The sequence below is a fragment of the Lissotriton helveticus genome, chromosome 5_1, assembly GCF_964261635.1.
Source record: "Lissotriton helveticus chromosome 5_1, aLisHel1.1, whole genome shotgun sequence".
NCBI classification, from domain to species: domain Eukaryota; kingdom Metazoa; phylum Chordata; class Amphibia; order Caudata; family Salamandridae; genus Lissotriton; species Lissotriton helveticus.
In genome coordinates this window covers 1,687,118,128-1,687,133,343 of record NC_136065.1, presented here as the reverse complement: position 1 = coordinate 1,687,133,343, position 15,216 = coordinate 1,687,118,128, and the positions used below count along the sequence as shown (strand labels likewise).

Below are 15,216 nucleotides of genomic sequence, written 5' to 3'. Positions count from 1 at the left end.
GGAAGTGGGTGTAACCACCCCCCTCCTGGTCCCACCTCTAGGGCAGGACTTAGTCGCGTGCCAGCCCCCTTTTCCCAGATAAAGGTAGAGACTGGCCCCCTTCCAAATCGGATCATCTTTGAATCCTGAAACTACTTTCTACGAAAGGAACTCAAGACTTCTTCCTAAGATTTCTCCCTTGTGGCTAAGGAGTAGTCACCCTGCATCTGCAGGCACCATCTAAAGAACACTGCGGTCTGCTGTAAGTCCTTCCTCCGGAATCCGACTGCCCAGCTCCACGAGAACCGGCTTCCCTGGCACCTCTGACCTCTACCCACCTCTACAGCCCAGCTGAGAACCGTGGGTGCGACGAGACCTCAAGGGACCGGCCATCTGCAAGACTGCACGACTTCTTTCCAGCAAGCCCGCCGAGTAATCTACTGGTGAGTGCTTTGGGGTCCGAGAAGCCCCGACTCTGAGCAGCTCCAGCTCCGAAGTGCAGCCCCCCAGCATCTCCACGATCTGCGTGGGGCCCTTCTGCTTTCCGCTGCTCACCGCGTTGTTTGGCTACTAGCCCGTTGGCTTGTGGCCTTCCTGACGACGCCCGACGACATTTCTGCTGCTGGTCTGGTTGCTCCAGACTGGCCCTTGCTCCCTTCCAGAAGAGGAGCACCCCGGACCCTCCTGGTCCCCTCAAGACGCCATTTTGAGTCCACCGCGTGGGCTTGAATTAGCCAAGGCTTGTTGCCCACTCCTGGGTAACTTCGACGCCGACGACTTCATCCTTCGTGGGACAGCTCGCACCTCCATCCTGGTCGCCGACAACGCCTCCTGGTCCGAGAGACTGCAGAGCCCAGCAGCGCCCACTCACCTGACTGCGGTGACTTCGCCCGGTGCCATCCTGGTGCCCACTTAATCACTGGCTAGTGATTCAAGAACTTGGTCCCCTCTGCTTTCAGGTTTCTTCTTCCTTGATCCAGGCTTGGATCCATCGAACTTTTCTTCACTGGTCGCCTGCCAGCAACTTCTTCCTTCCAGGCTCCTGGTCCGGCAACGAGATCCCCGACGTCTTTTCAGACCTATGCAGCTGCAGCCCCTGGGCTAGGTAACTTCGGCACTCCGGTGTCCCAGCATAGCCTCACTATCCAAGGGTTAGGATCCACTGTCGTTTTCTCCCTACCAGGTCGGGTTCGCCCGTGAACACTAACTTTGTGAATTCTAGCTTCCATAGACTTTGTCCCGCATCCCGCGTGAGAGTGCACACTCTGCACCCGAGTCCCCTGGGCCTCCTAGTAGTAATCTAACGATTCCCTAGTCCAGTCCTAGCGATTCCAAAGCCTATTAGAACTGTTACTTACCTGCTAGTAATTCGCATTCCACTTTTAGCGTATATGGTTTTTCGTGCCCCTCGGGCATTTGTGTATAACGTGCTAACTTAAGTATTTTCGTAAGAGTTTTGTTGTGTGCTTAGCACCCTGTCCTCATAAAGAGTACAGGGATGTTGTGATTCTAATAAATACATTGTTTATTTTCATAACACTTGTGTGGTGTCCTTTCACTGGGTGTTCAAGGGGTAATGTGATGGTAAAACAGCTGGCTTAACACGCCCTCTAGAGTCTTAGCCTTAGACTGCTCGTATCCATGCTACTAGGATAGCTGGTCTATAAGGTTGACTTACAACCAATCATCAATAAGGGTTGTTTGGACTGATATATAGTGATCACTAGAATAGTGAACACTGCACATCAGGCCAACTTCTCACATTGGTGAGCAGCGGTTGGGATTTGAGCTTGCTGTTGTTTTACCACACATGCCCTAAGAATATCTTGTGAAAGATCACATAAGTACTAAAGGTACATATAACTTAGCTTAGAATACTCTGAGTTCTACTGAACCAGCTGTTGTAGCTCCTAGGGCCTAGCACACCCTAAGCTACAACTCTAGCAAGGGATCAGTAGGCAAACATATAGTGTAGGTAAGTGCACCACTTACACCTCACTAGAAAAGCATGTCGACTCAGGAGGACTCTACTGAGACTCCCCTGGTCAGTGTTGACCCTCCACAGGTCACTTCAAGATATGCAGCTCTCAGCTTTCATGAGATGAGACAGATCTGTGTCTCCAGAAAACTGAAGCAGGGGTCTAACCCCACCACTTCCTTTCTGATAGGTCTCTTAGAGACATATGATGCCAGAAAGCTTTCTCAGTTACATGAGAACATGCCAGCCTTAGAGGGAACCTCTGGGGATCCAGATCTCCACAACACTGATTCAGCAGTTGAGGAGGAGGATCAGGAGGTACTCTCTGGGGATGAGGTAGACAAGGGTCTTGAGGTAGTCAGAAGGCTAACTAGGACCAACTTAGACTTACTTGGGCTAGGATCTGGGGGCCCCCCAGTACTAACCCGAAGTGGGCCTAACCTTGGAGTTAGGAGAGATAGATCTCTTTCTAGGGACTCCAATAGATCTCTGCACTCTAATGCCTCTTCTCAGGGGAGAAGGAATCCTCCACAGAGGAGATTTACTTCCCCTCAGAGAAAGGAGCATGAGGCTAGGATGAGACAAGCTGAACTGAGGATTGAAAGGGAAGAAATTGCCCTGGCCAAAGAGAAGCTTGCCCTGGCAAGAGAGCAGCAGATGAGTGGGCTAGCTCCCACTGGTGGCAGCAATCTCCCAAGAGATAGAGAGAAGGGTTTAGATACTAAACACCTGACTAAAATAGTGCCCCCCTTTAAGCAAGGGGATGACATCCAGAAATGGATGGCTGCTCTGGAAAGGGCCTGCACTGTGCAGTTCATTCCCCAGAGTCAGTGGGCAGCTATACTGTGGCTCTCCTTTGATGGTAAAGGTAGAGATAAGCTCCTCACTACAAGAGTGGAGGATGCTAACAATTACCAGGTCCTGAAGAACACACTGGTTGATGGGTTTGGTTTAACCACTGAGCAGTACAGGTTGCTGTTCAGAGACACCCAGAAAACTCAGTCTCAGGACTGGTCTGATTTTGTGGATTGTGCCACTAAGGCTTTGGAGGGCTGGTTGCTGGGTAGCAAGGTTACAGATTACACAGGATTGTATAATCTAATGATGAGAGAACAAATTTTAAACAATTGTCAGAACCAGTTGCTGCACCAGCACCTTGTTGATTCAGATCTGACCTCTCCCCAAGAATTGGGAAAGAAGGCAGACAAATGGGTCAGGACAAGGATCAAGCAGAACCAGAACCAGAACCAGGGTGGTCAGAAGAAAGCAGACCAGAAGGGTAATGTTAAGAATGAGCAAAATGACCAGAAGTCTTCACCAGGTCCCCAACAAACCAAAGAGGGTGGGGGTCAGGCTTCCCAGAAGAAGAAGACTCAAGAAGGCCAGTCAAAAAGGTGGTGCCAGTACTGCAAAAGTAAATCTCACTGGTTTAGTGAGTGCACCAAAAGAGGAGGAGGACAAACTCCTGCCACTACAGCTCCTAAAGCAACTGCACCCCCTAGTACAGTCAGTAGTGGTAGTGTCACTCCCAAGGCATTAGTTGGGTTAACCTTGGGTACTGAGGGGTCTGACAACTTAGTTGGCACACTCACTCAGGCTGTCCTTGTCTGTACAGGGGATATGGATATGTCCCCTGAAATAAGTCCCAATACTTTGGGCAAATACAGGCAGACACCTTTGATTAATGGCAAGATGGCTCAGGCCTATAGGGACACTTGTGCCAGTGTCACCATGGTGACACCTAACTTTGTGGACCCTGGACAGATCATGCCAGGTACTGATTTCCTGGTGACCAATGCCAGCAATGTCACTACTAGTCATAGTGTGGCAATTGTGGCTTTCTCCTGGGGTGGAGTGAAGGGACAAAAGAAAGTTGTAGTCAGTTCAGACCTCCCAGTTGATTGTTTGTTGGGCAATGATTTGGAGTCATCACAATGGTCAGAAGTGGAGCAGAGGACTCACATGGAGATGTTAGGCTTGCCAGCACATGTGCTTGCTGTGACTAGGTCACAGGCCAGAAGATGCCCCACTGAACAGGTGCTGGATCCTGAAATTATGGACCAGACACCTTCCAAGAAGAAGAGCAGTAAGGGTAAGGCTTTGCCTTCCCCCTTGCCCCAGGTTGAGGATCAAGTCTCTGAGGAGGCTGATCTAGAAGAGCTGAGGGAAACTGAGCCTAAAGAGCTTGAACTTGATCAAGTTGAGTTTCTGGGCTCAGGGGGACCCTCCAGAGCAGACCTGGGGAAGGAACAGTTGAGCTGCCCTTCCCTTGAACCCCTCAGACAGCAGGCTGCTGCTGAGGCTGCAGGGAATGCCACAGGTGCCCACAGGGTATACTGGGAAGATGGACTCCTGTACTCTGAGTCAAGAGACCCCAAGCCTGGTGCAACCAGGAGGCTGGTCATCCCCTTGTCTCTGAGAGGTTTCCTTCTCACCTTGGCCCATGAGATTCCCCTTGCAGGTCATTTAGGTCAGACAAAGACTTGGGACAGGCTTGTCTCACACTTTCACTGGCCCCATATGAATGAGAATACCAAGGAGTTTTGTCGCTCATGTGTCACTTGCCAAGCCAGTGGTAAGTCAGGTGGCACAACAAAGGCCCCCCTCATATCACTACCTGTGGTGGGGGTTCCCTTTGAAAGAGTGGGGATTGACATTGTTGGTCCAATGGAACCCCAGACAGCATCAGGACACAAGTTTATACTGGTGGTGGTGGACCATGCCACCAGGTATCCTGAGGCTATTCCCCTTAGGACCACTACAGCCCCTGTAGTGGCAAGAGCCCTAGTTGGAGTGTTCTCCAGAGTGGGTTTCCCTAAGGAGGTCGTCTCTGACAGAGGTACAAACTTCATGTCAGGATATCTGGCTGCCATGTGGAAAGAGTGTGGTGTGAACTACAAGTTCACCACACCCTATCATCCACAATGCAATGGGCTTGTTGAGAGATTCAACAGGTCCCTGAAAGGGATGATTCATGGACTACCTGAACCTCTTAGGAGAAGATGGGATGTCCTGATCCCCTGCCTCTTGTTTGCTTACAGAGAGGTCCCACAGAAGGGGGTTGGCTACAGCCCTTTTGAGCTTCTGTATGGGCATCCTGTAAGGGGACCCCTGTGTTTGGTGAAGGAAGGATGGGAGAGACCTCTCAAAAAGCCTGCAACCAACATAGTGGACTATGTACTTGGCCTCCGCTCCAGGATGGCTGAGTATATGGAAAAGGCATCTAAAAACCTTGAGGCCAGCCAGGAACTTCAAAAAGCTTGGCATGACCAAAAGGCTGTACTGACTGTGTACCAGCCAGGACAGAAGGTGTGGGTGCTGGAGCCAGTGGCCCCAGCAGCTCTGAAAGACAAATGGTCTGGGCCCCACACCATCATTGAGCAAAAGGGAGAGGTTACCTACTTGGTGGACCTTGGAACTCCCAGGAGCCCTCTCAGAGTGCTCCATGTTAACAGGCTCAAGGCATATGTTGACAGGAAGGACATGAGCTTGCTCATGGCCACAGATGAGGGACAGGAGGAAGAGAGTGACCCTCTCCCAGACCTGCTCACTCAGAATCCTGATGATGGGTCAGTTGATGGTGTTGTCTTTTGTGGCAGCCTCACTGAACATCAGCAACAGGATTGCAGGCAAGTTCTGCAATCCTTTCGACATATGTTCTCTCTGACACCCAGCCAAACTGATTGGTGTACCCATGATGTTGACACTGGAGACAGTCTGCCTGTCAAGAGTAAAATCTACAGACAGCCTGATCATGTTAGAGACTGCATCAAAACTGAAGTGCAGAAAATGTTGGAACTGGGAGTCATTGAGCCCTCAGATAGCCCTTGGGCTAGCCCAGTAGTTCTAGTGCCAAAGCCTCACACCCAGGGTGGTAAGAGAGAGATGAGGTTTTGCGTAGACTACAGAGGCCTCAATGCAGTCACTAAGACTGATGCCCACCCAATACCAAGAGCAGATGAGCTTATAGATAGATTGGCTTCTGTCAACTTCTTAAGCACATTTGATTTGACAGCTGGGTATTGGCAAATCAGGTTAGCTGAGGAAGCCAAACCTAAAACAGCATTTTCTACCCCTGGAGGGCATTATCAATTTGTGGTAATGCCCTTTGGACTGAAAAATGCACCTGCCACCTTCCAAAGGTTGGTGAATCAAGTCCTCACTGGGCTGGATGACTTCTGTGCAGCTTATCTTGACGATATTGCTGTCTTTAGCTCCACCTGGGAGGATCACCTGGTCCACCTGAGGAAAGTGTTAGAGGCCCTGCAAAAGGCAGGCCTCACTATCAAGGCCACAAAGTGCCAGATAGGGCAGTCACAGGTTGTATACCTGGGCCACCTTGTAGGTGGAGGCCAGGTTCAGCCACTGGAGAGTAAGATACAGGCCATCAAGGACTGGACTCCTCCAATCACCCAGACTCAGGTTCGAGCTTTCTTGGGCCTGACTGGGTACTATAGGAAGTTTGTCAGAAATTATGGGTCCATAGTGACCCCCCTTAATGACCTGACAAGCAAGAAGATGCCAAAGAAAGTTCAGTGGACAGCAAGCTGTCAGAAAGCATTCAATGACCTAAAGCAGGCCATGTGCACAGCACCTATCCTCAAGAGTCCAGATTACTCCAAGCCATTCATTGTCCAAACAGATGCTTCTGAGTTGGGTGTGGGAGCTGTTCTGTCTCAACTGAATTTGGATGGTAATGATCAGCCTATTGCTTTCATTAGTAGAAGGTTGACACCCAGAGAGAAAAATTGGTCAGCTATTGAGAGGGAGGCCTTTGCTGTGGTCTGGGCCCTGAAGAAGCTGAGGGCCTACTTGTTTGGCACTCACTTCACCATTCAGACAGACCATAAGCCCCTCTTGTGGCTAAATCAGATGAAGGGTGAAAACCCCAAACTGCTTAGGTGGTCCATTTCCCTACAGGGGATGGATTTTACAGTGGAGCATAGACCTGGGACTGATCACAGCAATGCTGATGGGCTCTCCAGGTATTTCCACTTAGAGCAAGAAGACTCACCTGGTCAAGGTTAGCTTATTGTCCCAAAGTTTGGGGGGGGGTCATGTAGGAGAGTAGGGTCTGCAATCCTATGATCACCCAGATTTTTGCTTTTTGCTGCACTGGTTTACGACTTTCCCTGGCTGTGGGCCTGCTAATCAGACCCACAGCCTAGCTGTTCTCTCTATCCAAATTGTACTCAGGTACTGAATTGGCACTGGGCCCTCTCCAAGTCCCTGTACCCAGGGCTGAAGCATGTATTATGCCACCCCTGGATTGACTAACTAAAACTGACACAACTGGCTGCACGACAGCTGGGGCAAGGTGGTGTACTCACCCTTTGCTTTAGATATAGTATACCTATATCTAACCCTAAAAATGGACACACAGATCTCCTATCAGTCACTCCTATAGCAGGCCTTAACAATCCTGAAGGCAGAGTGCTTGGAATCGTGTGAGATGGTGCTCTAGCATGAGCTGAGCCTGTCTGCGGCTTTCGGGATCCATCCCTTAGCCGTTTCCATGATATCGCATACCATATACTCTTAAGTGCATTATAATCCTCGCGGTTATGTGCCAACTCTGGTATCGCTTTATCAAAACATGTCGAGTAAGGTGTCATACGAATTGGAATACTAACCCCTCGCCAATTCTGGCGACGGGGTTAGCATTCCACCCTTCTAGAGGGACACGACATGCCTGTAACCTATAACCCGGTTAAAAGTCAGACAGAGCCTTAGCATCCACAAAATGGATGCTGCCACCGAGACACAAGTCTGCCCTCCTGCTGCTGGGAGTCCTCCCAGAGCAGGAGATAAGGACAAAGGGTTTCCTGCCAGGGGCGGTGCTAGCACCGTCCCAGACAGGGTTTTGTGTATTGTAGGTAGGCAGGGCTTTAGAGGAAGGTGACTGCACGTGGCACCCCGGTGCTCACTGTGCATAGGCTGGCTGGAACCAGTTCCAGGGTCACTCCAGACCCTGTGCTGGGGAAAGGCCCGCCAAGGAAGTGGGTGTAACCACCCCCCTCCTGGTCCCACCCCTAGGGCAGGACCTAGTCGCGTGCCAGCCCCCTTTTACAGGATAAAGGTAGAGACTGGCCCCCTTCCAAATCGGATCATCTTTGAATCCTGAAACTACTTTCTACGAAAGGAACTCAAGACTTCTTCCTAAGATTTCTCCCTTGTGGCTAAGGAGTAGTCACCCTGCATCCGCAGGCACCATCTAAAGAACACTGCGGTCTGCTGTAAGTCCTTCCTCCGGAATCCGACTGCCCAGCTCGACGAGAACCGGCTTCCCTGGCACCTCTGACCTCTACCCACCTCTACAGCCCAGCTGAGAACCGTGGGTGCGACGAGACCTCAAGGGACCGGCCATCTGCAAGACTGCACGACTTCTTTCCAGCAAGCCCGCCGAGTAATCTACTGGTGAGTGCTTTGGGGTCCGAGAAGCCCCGACTCTGAGCAGCTCTAGCTCCGAAGTGCAGCCCCCCAGCATCTCCACGATCTGCGTGGGCCCCTTCTGCTTTCCGCTGCTCACCGCGTTGTTTGGCTACTAGCCCGTTGGCTTGTGGCCTTCCTGACGACGCCCGACGACATTTCTGCTGCTGGTCTGGTTGCTCCAGACTGGCCCTTGCTCCCTTCCAGAAGAGGAGCACCCCGGACCCTCCTGGTCCCCTCAAGACGCCATTTTGAGTCCACCGCGTGGGCTTGAATTAGCCAAGGCTTGTTGCCCACTCCTGGGTAACTTCGACGCCGACGACTTCATCCTTCGTGGGACAGCTCGCACCTCCATCCTGGTCGCCGACAACGCCTCCTGGTCCGAGAGACTGCAGAGCCCAGCAGCGCCCACTCACCTGACTGCGGTGACTTCGCCCGGTGCCATCCTGGTGCCCACTTAATCACTGGCTAGTGATTCAAGAACTTGGTCCCCTCTGCTTTCAGGTTTCTTCTTCCTTGATCCAGGCTTGGATCCATCGAACTTTTCTTCACTGGTCGCCTGCCAGCAACTTCTTCCTTCCAGGCTCCTGGTCCGGCAACGAGATCCCCGACGTCTTTTCAGACCTATGCAGCTGCAGCCCCTGGGCTAGGTAACTTCGGCACTCCGGTGTCCCAGCATAGCCTCACTATCCAAGGGTCAGGATCCACTGTCGTTTTCTCCCTACCAGGTCGGGTTCGCCCGTGAACACTAACTTTGTGAATTCTAGCTTCCATAGACTTTGTCCCGCATCCCGCGTGAGAGTGCACACTCTGCACCCGAGTCCCCTGGGCCTCCTAGTAGTAATCTAACGATTCCCTAGTCCAGTCCTAGCGATTCCAAAGCCTATTAGAACTGTTACTTACCTGCTAGTAATTCGCATTCCACTTTTAGCGTATATGGTTTTTCGTGCCCCTCGGGCATTTGTGTATAACGTGCTAACTTAAGTATTTTCGTAAGAGTTTTGTTGTGTGCTTAGCACCCTGTCCTCATAAAGAGTACAGGGATGTTGTGATTCTAATAAATACATTGTTTATTTTCATAACACTTGTGTGGTGTCCTTTCACTGGGTGTTCAAGGGGTAATGTGATGGTAAAACAGCTGGCTTAACACGCCCTCTAGAGTCTTAGCCTTAGACTGCTCGTATCCATGCTACTAGGATAGCTGGTCTATAAGGTTGACTTACAACAATCATCAATAAGGGTTGTTTGGACTGATATATAGTGATCACTAGAATAGTGAACACTGCACATCAGGCCAACTTCTCACACAGACGATCTGGGAATTAGCAAACCAGCAGGGAGTATCACTGTTGGCGGAGCACCTTCCAGGCGTTCTCAACAAGGCAGCGGACACGCTGAGCAGATTAAAATTGGTCAGCCACGAATGGGAACTGGACTACTCCACTCTTCAGAAGGTCTTTCGCAGATGGGGCAGGCCTTCCATAGATCTCTTTGCCACGCCGGAGAACAAGAAATGCCGATTTTACGCAAGCAGGCTTCAAACTCCGGGATTGTTGGGAAATGCCCTTTCGATGGCCTGGTCAGGCACATTTGTTTATGCTTTTCCCCTGATTCCTCTGATCCCCAGGCTTCTCAGGAAGCTCAAAGCGGAACACTGCAAGATGATTCTGATAGCTCATGCATGGCCTGGCCGTTTTGGTTCACCAACTTGCACCTTCTCTCCCTGGACCTTCCACTTCCTTTGCAGTCAATTCCTTAGCTATTGACTATGTCCCAGGGCTAAGTGTGGCATCCGAATCTGCAATCTCTGCAGCTCTCTGCATGGCTCCGGAGCAGCGAGAATTTCTTGGTTTGACCCTTTCAACGGAATGTAAAGTGGTTCTCTCTCAGGCATGAGCCCCAAGTACCAACAACACATACAAGTTGAAGTTGAAGCGTTTCTGCATTTGGTGCCAGCAAAAGGGTGTCCATCCAGTCTGAACTGCATGAAGTTCTTCCATACATTCTTTCATTGGCAAAATCGGGACTGGCTCTCTCTTCTATTAAGGTGCACCTTGCAGCCATCTCTCGCTTCAGACGCACATCTTAAGGTCCTTCCCTCTGGTCAGCACGAATAATCAAACAGTTTCTCAAGGGCCTTTTCAGAGTTTTCCCTCCAGTCAAGCCGCCTCCTCCTCCTCTGTGGCATCTTAACTTGGTTCTCGCCCAACTCATGAAGCCTCCTTTCGAGCCTATTCACCGGGTGGAGTTGAAATTCCTCTCCTGGAAGGTAGCTCTTCAGCTAGCCTTGACTTCAGCTAGATTTGTGGGTGAATTGCAGGCTCTCACCATTCATGAACCTTTTCTCCAGTTCAAAAAGGGTACAGTGATACTGCGTACCAACCCAAAGTTCATACCGAAAGTACCTTCAGACTTTCATTTGAATGAGCCAGTTATACTTAAAACTTTTTTCCCTCAACCGGTTACTCCGGCAGGAAAAGCACTTTACTCTCCTGACATTCAGAGGTGCTTAAAATTCTAACTCCAACATACTAAGGACTTCAGGAAGTCTTCTCAACTATTTGTGTCCTTTAGTGACCCTCATAAGGGCTTTCCCCTTTCCAAGCAGAGGTTTGCTTGTTTGATTACCATCGCTATCCAGTATTGTCACAGAGCAGCGTGTAAGCCCCTGGAAGGTCTGATCGTGCTCACTCCCCGAGGGCGATTTCTTCTTCGACAGCCCTCTTTGCCAGAGTTCCTATCCGGGAGATATGAAGGGCGGTGACCTGGAGCAGTACTCGTACGTTTACAAGGCATTACTGCCTGGATTCTGCAGCACAGAGTGATGCAGCAGTCAGCCTGGCAGTCCTGAGGAACCTCTTTCAGTAGTGGTGAGCTATCCCTTTCATCCCTCCTTCTATGTTACTGTCTTTTCAGCTCTTGCACATTTTTGAACCTCGTGTTTATACTTTCTAATGTTTCTATGTATGTTGTTGACCATTGAAATTGTCATTATGGTGAATATGCAATTGCTTTGTTCTTGGCTGTTAAATGGTCATGGTTCCAAAAATGTGCTGATAACTGCTAGCTACTCTGATACAAGCATGGTAATCTATGAAAGTTCCTATACTGGAGTAAGAATACACGTTTCTTACCTGTAACTTTGGTTCTCCAGTATTGGAAACTGTCATAGATTCCCATGCGACCCACCCTCCTCCCCTGGGAAAGCTCAGCCTCTAGCTTCTTCAGTGGTGTCGTTACACAACGGCTTCGAAAATCTGAGGTTCTGAGCTTCTCTCAGGAGGGTTCTATGGGGTGAGGCTAATCTGATTGTTGGTTCATTTTATTTAGTCTCTTTTGCAAAAAGAGGTGGATAGGTTGGCAAACAAGTATGGGCCTAGGCTTTGGTTTTGGGGATGGTTTCTATTGCTATTTTATGTATACCGGGGACTCCCATTCCGACGACTGGGAATGATATAAGCATTGGAATCTATGAAAGTTTCCAATACTGGAGAACCAAAGTTACAGGTAAGCAACTTGTTTTCATATGTAGCTTGTTGATAATGACTCCTTGCTGATGTGTATAAATGTTAACTAGTCCATGGGGCCAGCTTTTGAGCCGTTGCTCTGTTCTTGTCCACTGCAGTTTGTTGTGAAAAGTGTCCATTTCATTCCAGTCACTGTATTAATGGAAAGTTAGCGATTTGCAAGCCCTAACACTGGAGGCTCCTTTCATTGAAGTACACAATGATTCGGTCGGTTCTAGGGTTTGTTTTCTACATAAGGTCATCACACAGTTTCTTGATAAGCAAAACCATTGACTTGCCTTGTTTTCCTTCCCAACCTTTGTTATTTGCAAAAAGGGTCTTACACAGTTTACATGTTAAAATAACCCTCAATTACTACGTAGACTGTATGAAATCCACCACATCCCACTGTTCTGAATCACACCACGCCCCCTCGCACTTACCCATATGTTGAAAGCACAATCTAAGGTGGAGTCTGTGTCCTGCAACACTGTACATTTCCAAGAGGGGTCACTAAAACTAAAACCTCTACTTTGAAGAAAAACATCTTGCAACACCCATGTCCAACAGTAGATGGCAGGAGCATGGAAATGAAGTGATCTACCCCACTGCAAACCCATTGTTACAGGTAATTAATTCCTTACTTACTATAGTAACTCCTGTATCTTATTTACTCGGTTCCTTAAGCAGCCAAAAACTCCCTCTTCCAGCCTGCTATAGCTTTTGGTCACTCCAACATAGTTCAAAGGATCAAGGTTATTAATAGTTCTTTGGAAGTGATGGACATAAAGGCTAGGTGTTCATATTTTTCTCAGACGTCTTAGCTTAGTGGTCTAGCCATTTAAATACTATTGCATCTGCTCTCTGGTTCTGCCTGATGCCTTTGGTAATTTCATGTGAAGTAATGAAAAAGCTCAAGAATTTGGAGTGCATGAGCCACTACAAGTGAGTAAGGTTTCATTCGCTTTTCTCCTTCATTTTTTCTTGCGGCCTAAGATTGAACCCTCTCATGTGAGTCTTCTTGTTGACCTCTGTTGATGCTGTATGTATCTCCTTTTCCCCCCCAGGTTGGTCTTTTGGTTCTAAGCACAGCCTTGGATTCCTGCACCAAGGCATTCCAACCACACTTCCGGGACTTACTGCGGCTTTTCCACCATACTCTGGAAGACACAGAGAATAAACTAGTTCTCTTCTACACTATCCAAGCCATAACAGTCATGGCACAGTATATGGGCAAGGACGAAATGGTGAGACTTTATATTTCTTCATTCCGGCTTACCCCGCCCCAACTTCAATGACCTGTTTTTACCATGGCATCATATTTTTTTCCCAGAGCACTTGTGATGTCATTCCCTAGTCCTGAGCCTCGAGTACACCAACTCATGACCTAGACTATTAAACACACCCATTTCAGTATTATTGCAGGATCCAAAAATATATTTCATTGGATTGTTTTTTAAAATAATGAAATATATTTGCTCCTTTTTTCCTAGCACAAATGATGTATACACAGCCTCCAGTGGTAATTGGCTTGTATCCATTGAGAAACCTCATCCTAGTCGTATTTTCATCTTGCTAACCAGTCTCTGCTTGACAGTAAGTCTGCTTACATAAGGATCACCCCAAACCACACTAATGAACTTTACAATTGGCTTCATCCTAATCATGAACAAATGTAACAGATGCTGAACATTCTAATTACAGTCAAAGCTGATTGTAGTGTGTTCATTGCCGACAGCAGCTGATTCTCAGCGGTGTGTTGCAGACAGCAACTTTAAAAACCTCATTATTCTGGTTTTTTTTGTATTCTTGAAGCCAACAAGCAGACCTTAAAAACAAAGTAAGTTGTCTCTCAATTACCTAAAACAATATATGCTGATTTGTCAAATATAAAGCTATTAGTGTTACTTTCTGAAGGGTAGTCCGACCAGGTTAATGGCACTCAAATGATAGTAAGCACAAGGAGATGATGGACGGATCGCTGAAGCTTTTCTGACACTCACCCCCAGTAACAGCTGTGGGTTGATTCCATCATCATTCTTTAGCTCACTTCCCCACCTCAGTTCAGACCCAGCTATATGCAAATCAGTCTTGACCGTGTGCCTCATGGGAACAGTCCAGCCCGAATTGCCGTGTAAGCAGTAATAAAATTAACCGCCCTGTATCCTAGGGTAAAGAATTATGCTGAAGTCCATTAGTAAGCCTCTGGATGTAAAAGACGGGATTATATTAATACTCTTATCGGATTGTCAAAATTACTATTCTTACTGGCGGGAGGACTCTCGCTGCGCCTTGTACACGAAAGGTTGAATGTTTCTCCAGTATTAGGGGTGTCTTTCATAGATTCACATGCCTGAATCATTCCCCGTCGTCGGAGTGGGAGTCCCACGGTATATATAAAAGCAATAAATGCCATAAAACGTATAGCAAATATCAGAGATACCAAACCAGGAAGTAAAGTAGCACCAGCTACAGTAGAAAAAACTTCCACATTAGTGACTATCCTAGTCATTATGTATTAGTCCAAACTGCGGCCAATCAGGCGACAGCACCCACCAGAATGTCCTCCCCAGAGGCTCAGGCTCTCAGATTTTCTACCGCACGTCGTGTGAAGGGAGTCTCCCTGAGCTCTGCTCAGTTTTTCTTCTAAATTATTAGTTTCTTCAAGTTTCACAGATGTCTTCTTCAAAATCCCTGTTCAGGGCCTGTGATTCTTGTGGGAAGCCAAGACTTTTCAAGGAAGATCCCCACAAGAAATGTTTATATTGCCTTTATCCAGACCATAAGGCAAAAGAGTGCAAGATCTGCCGGACCTTCCCCCCTAAGACCATCAGGGATAGAGAAGGACGTCTGCTACTGTGGCTCAACAGACTCAAGGACAAGGATGACCCTTTGTCTGAGGTAGGAAGCTTTGCCTCTGGTTCTTCATCTCTTTCTACTAAGAGGAAGGCTTAAACAGAAGTTTCATCTCTAAGGGCGAAGGTGGCTAAGAAGGCTAAATCCTCTCAGGATGCGGGGCCTAGTACTTCAAGTAAAACTCTCCCTCCTACTATAGGGGATAGTACGCCCTCTAAGAAGTCTGGGAAAAATACAGTTCTCAAGAAATCTTCAAAATCTGCGCCTCCTCAGTTGCCACCATTGACAATTTCAACGTCAAAAAAGGACTGTGTTTCCTCTCATGTGGCCACGTCTATTACCTGCACTATTACTTTCTCCTCACCAAAGCCTACTCTTGTCATGTCTTCAGCTTCATCGCCTACACTGGTTCATGTCCAGATCAGGCCTATCTCGTCGTCGGCAATTGTCCCGTCGACGACGGCCAAG

The 15,216-nt window shown here is 48.5% G+C and overlaps 1 protein-coding gene across 2 annotated transcripts in view; it reads left to right on the top strand.

The window, feature by feature from the left end:
* Nucleotides 1-15,216, top strand: part of IPO4 (importin 4) — a 2,629,293-nt gene that overhangs the window by 825,717 nt on the left and 1,788,360 nt on the right. For both annotated transcript variants that reach the window (XM_078644926.1, XM_078644927.1), the window contains exon 6: nucleotides 12,960-13,139. In XM_078644926.1, the coding sequence (XP_078501052.1) occupies nucleotides 12,960-13,139 (180 nt within the window). The remainder of the gene's footprint in view (nucleotides 1-12,959; nucleotides 13,140-15,216) is intronic.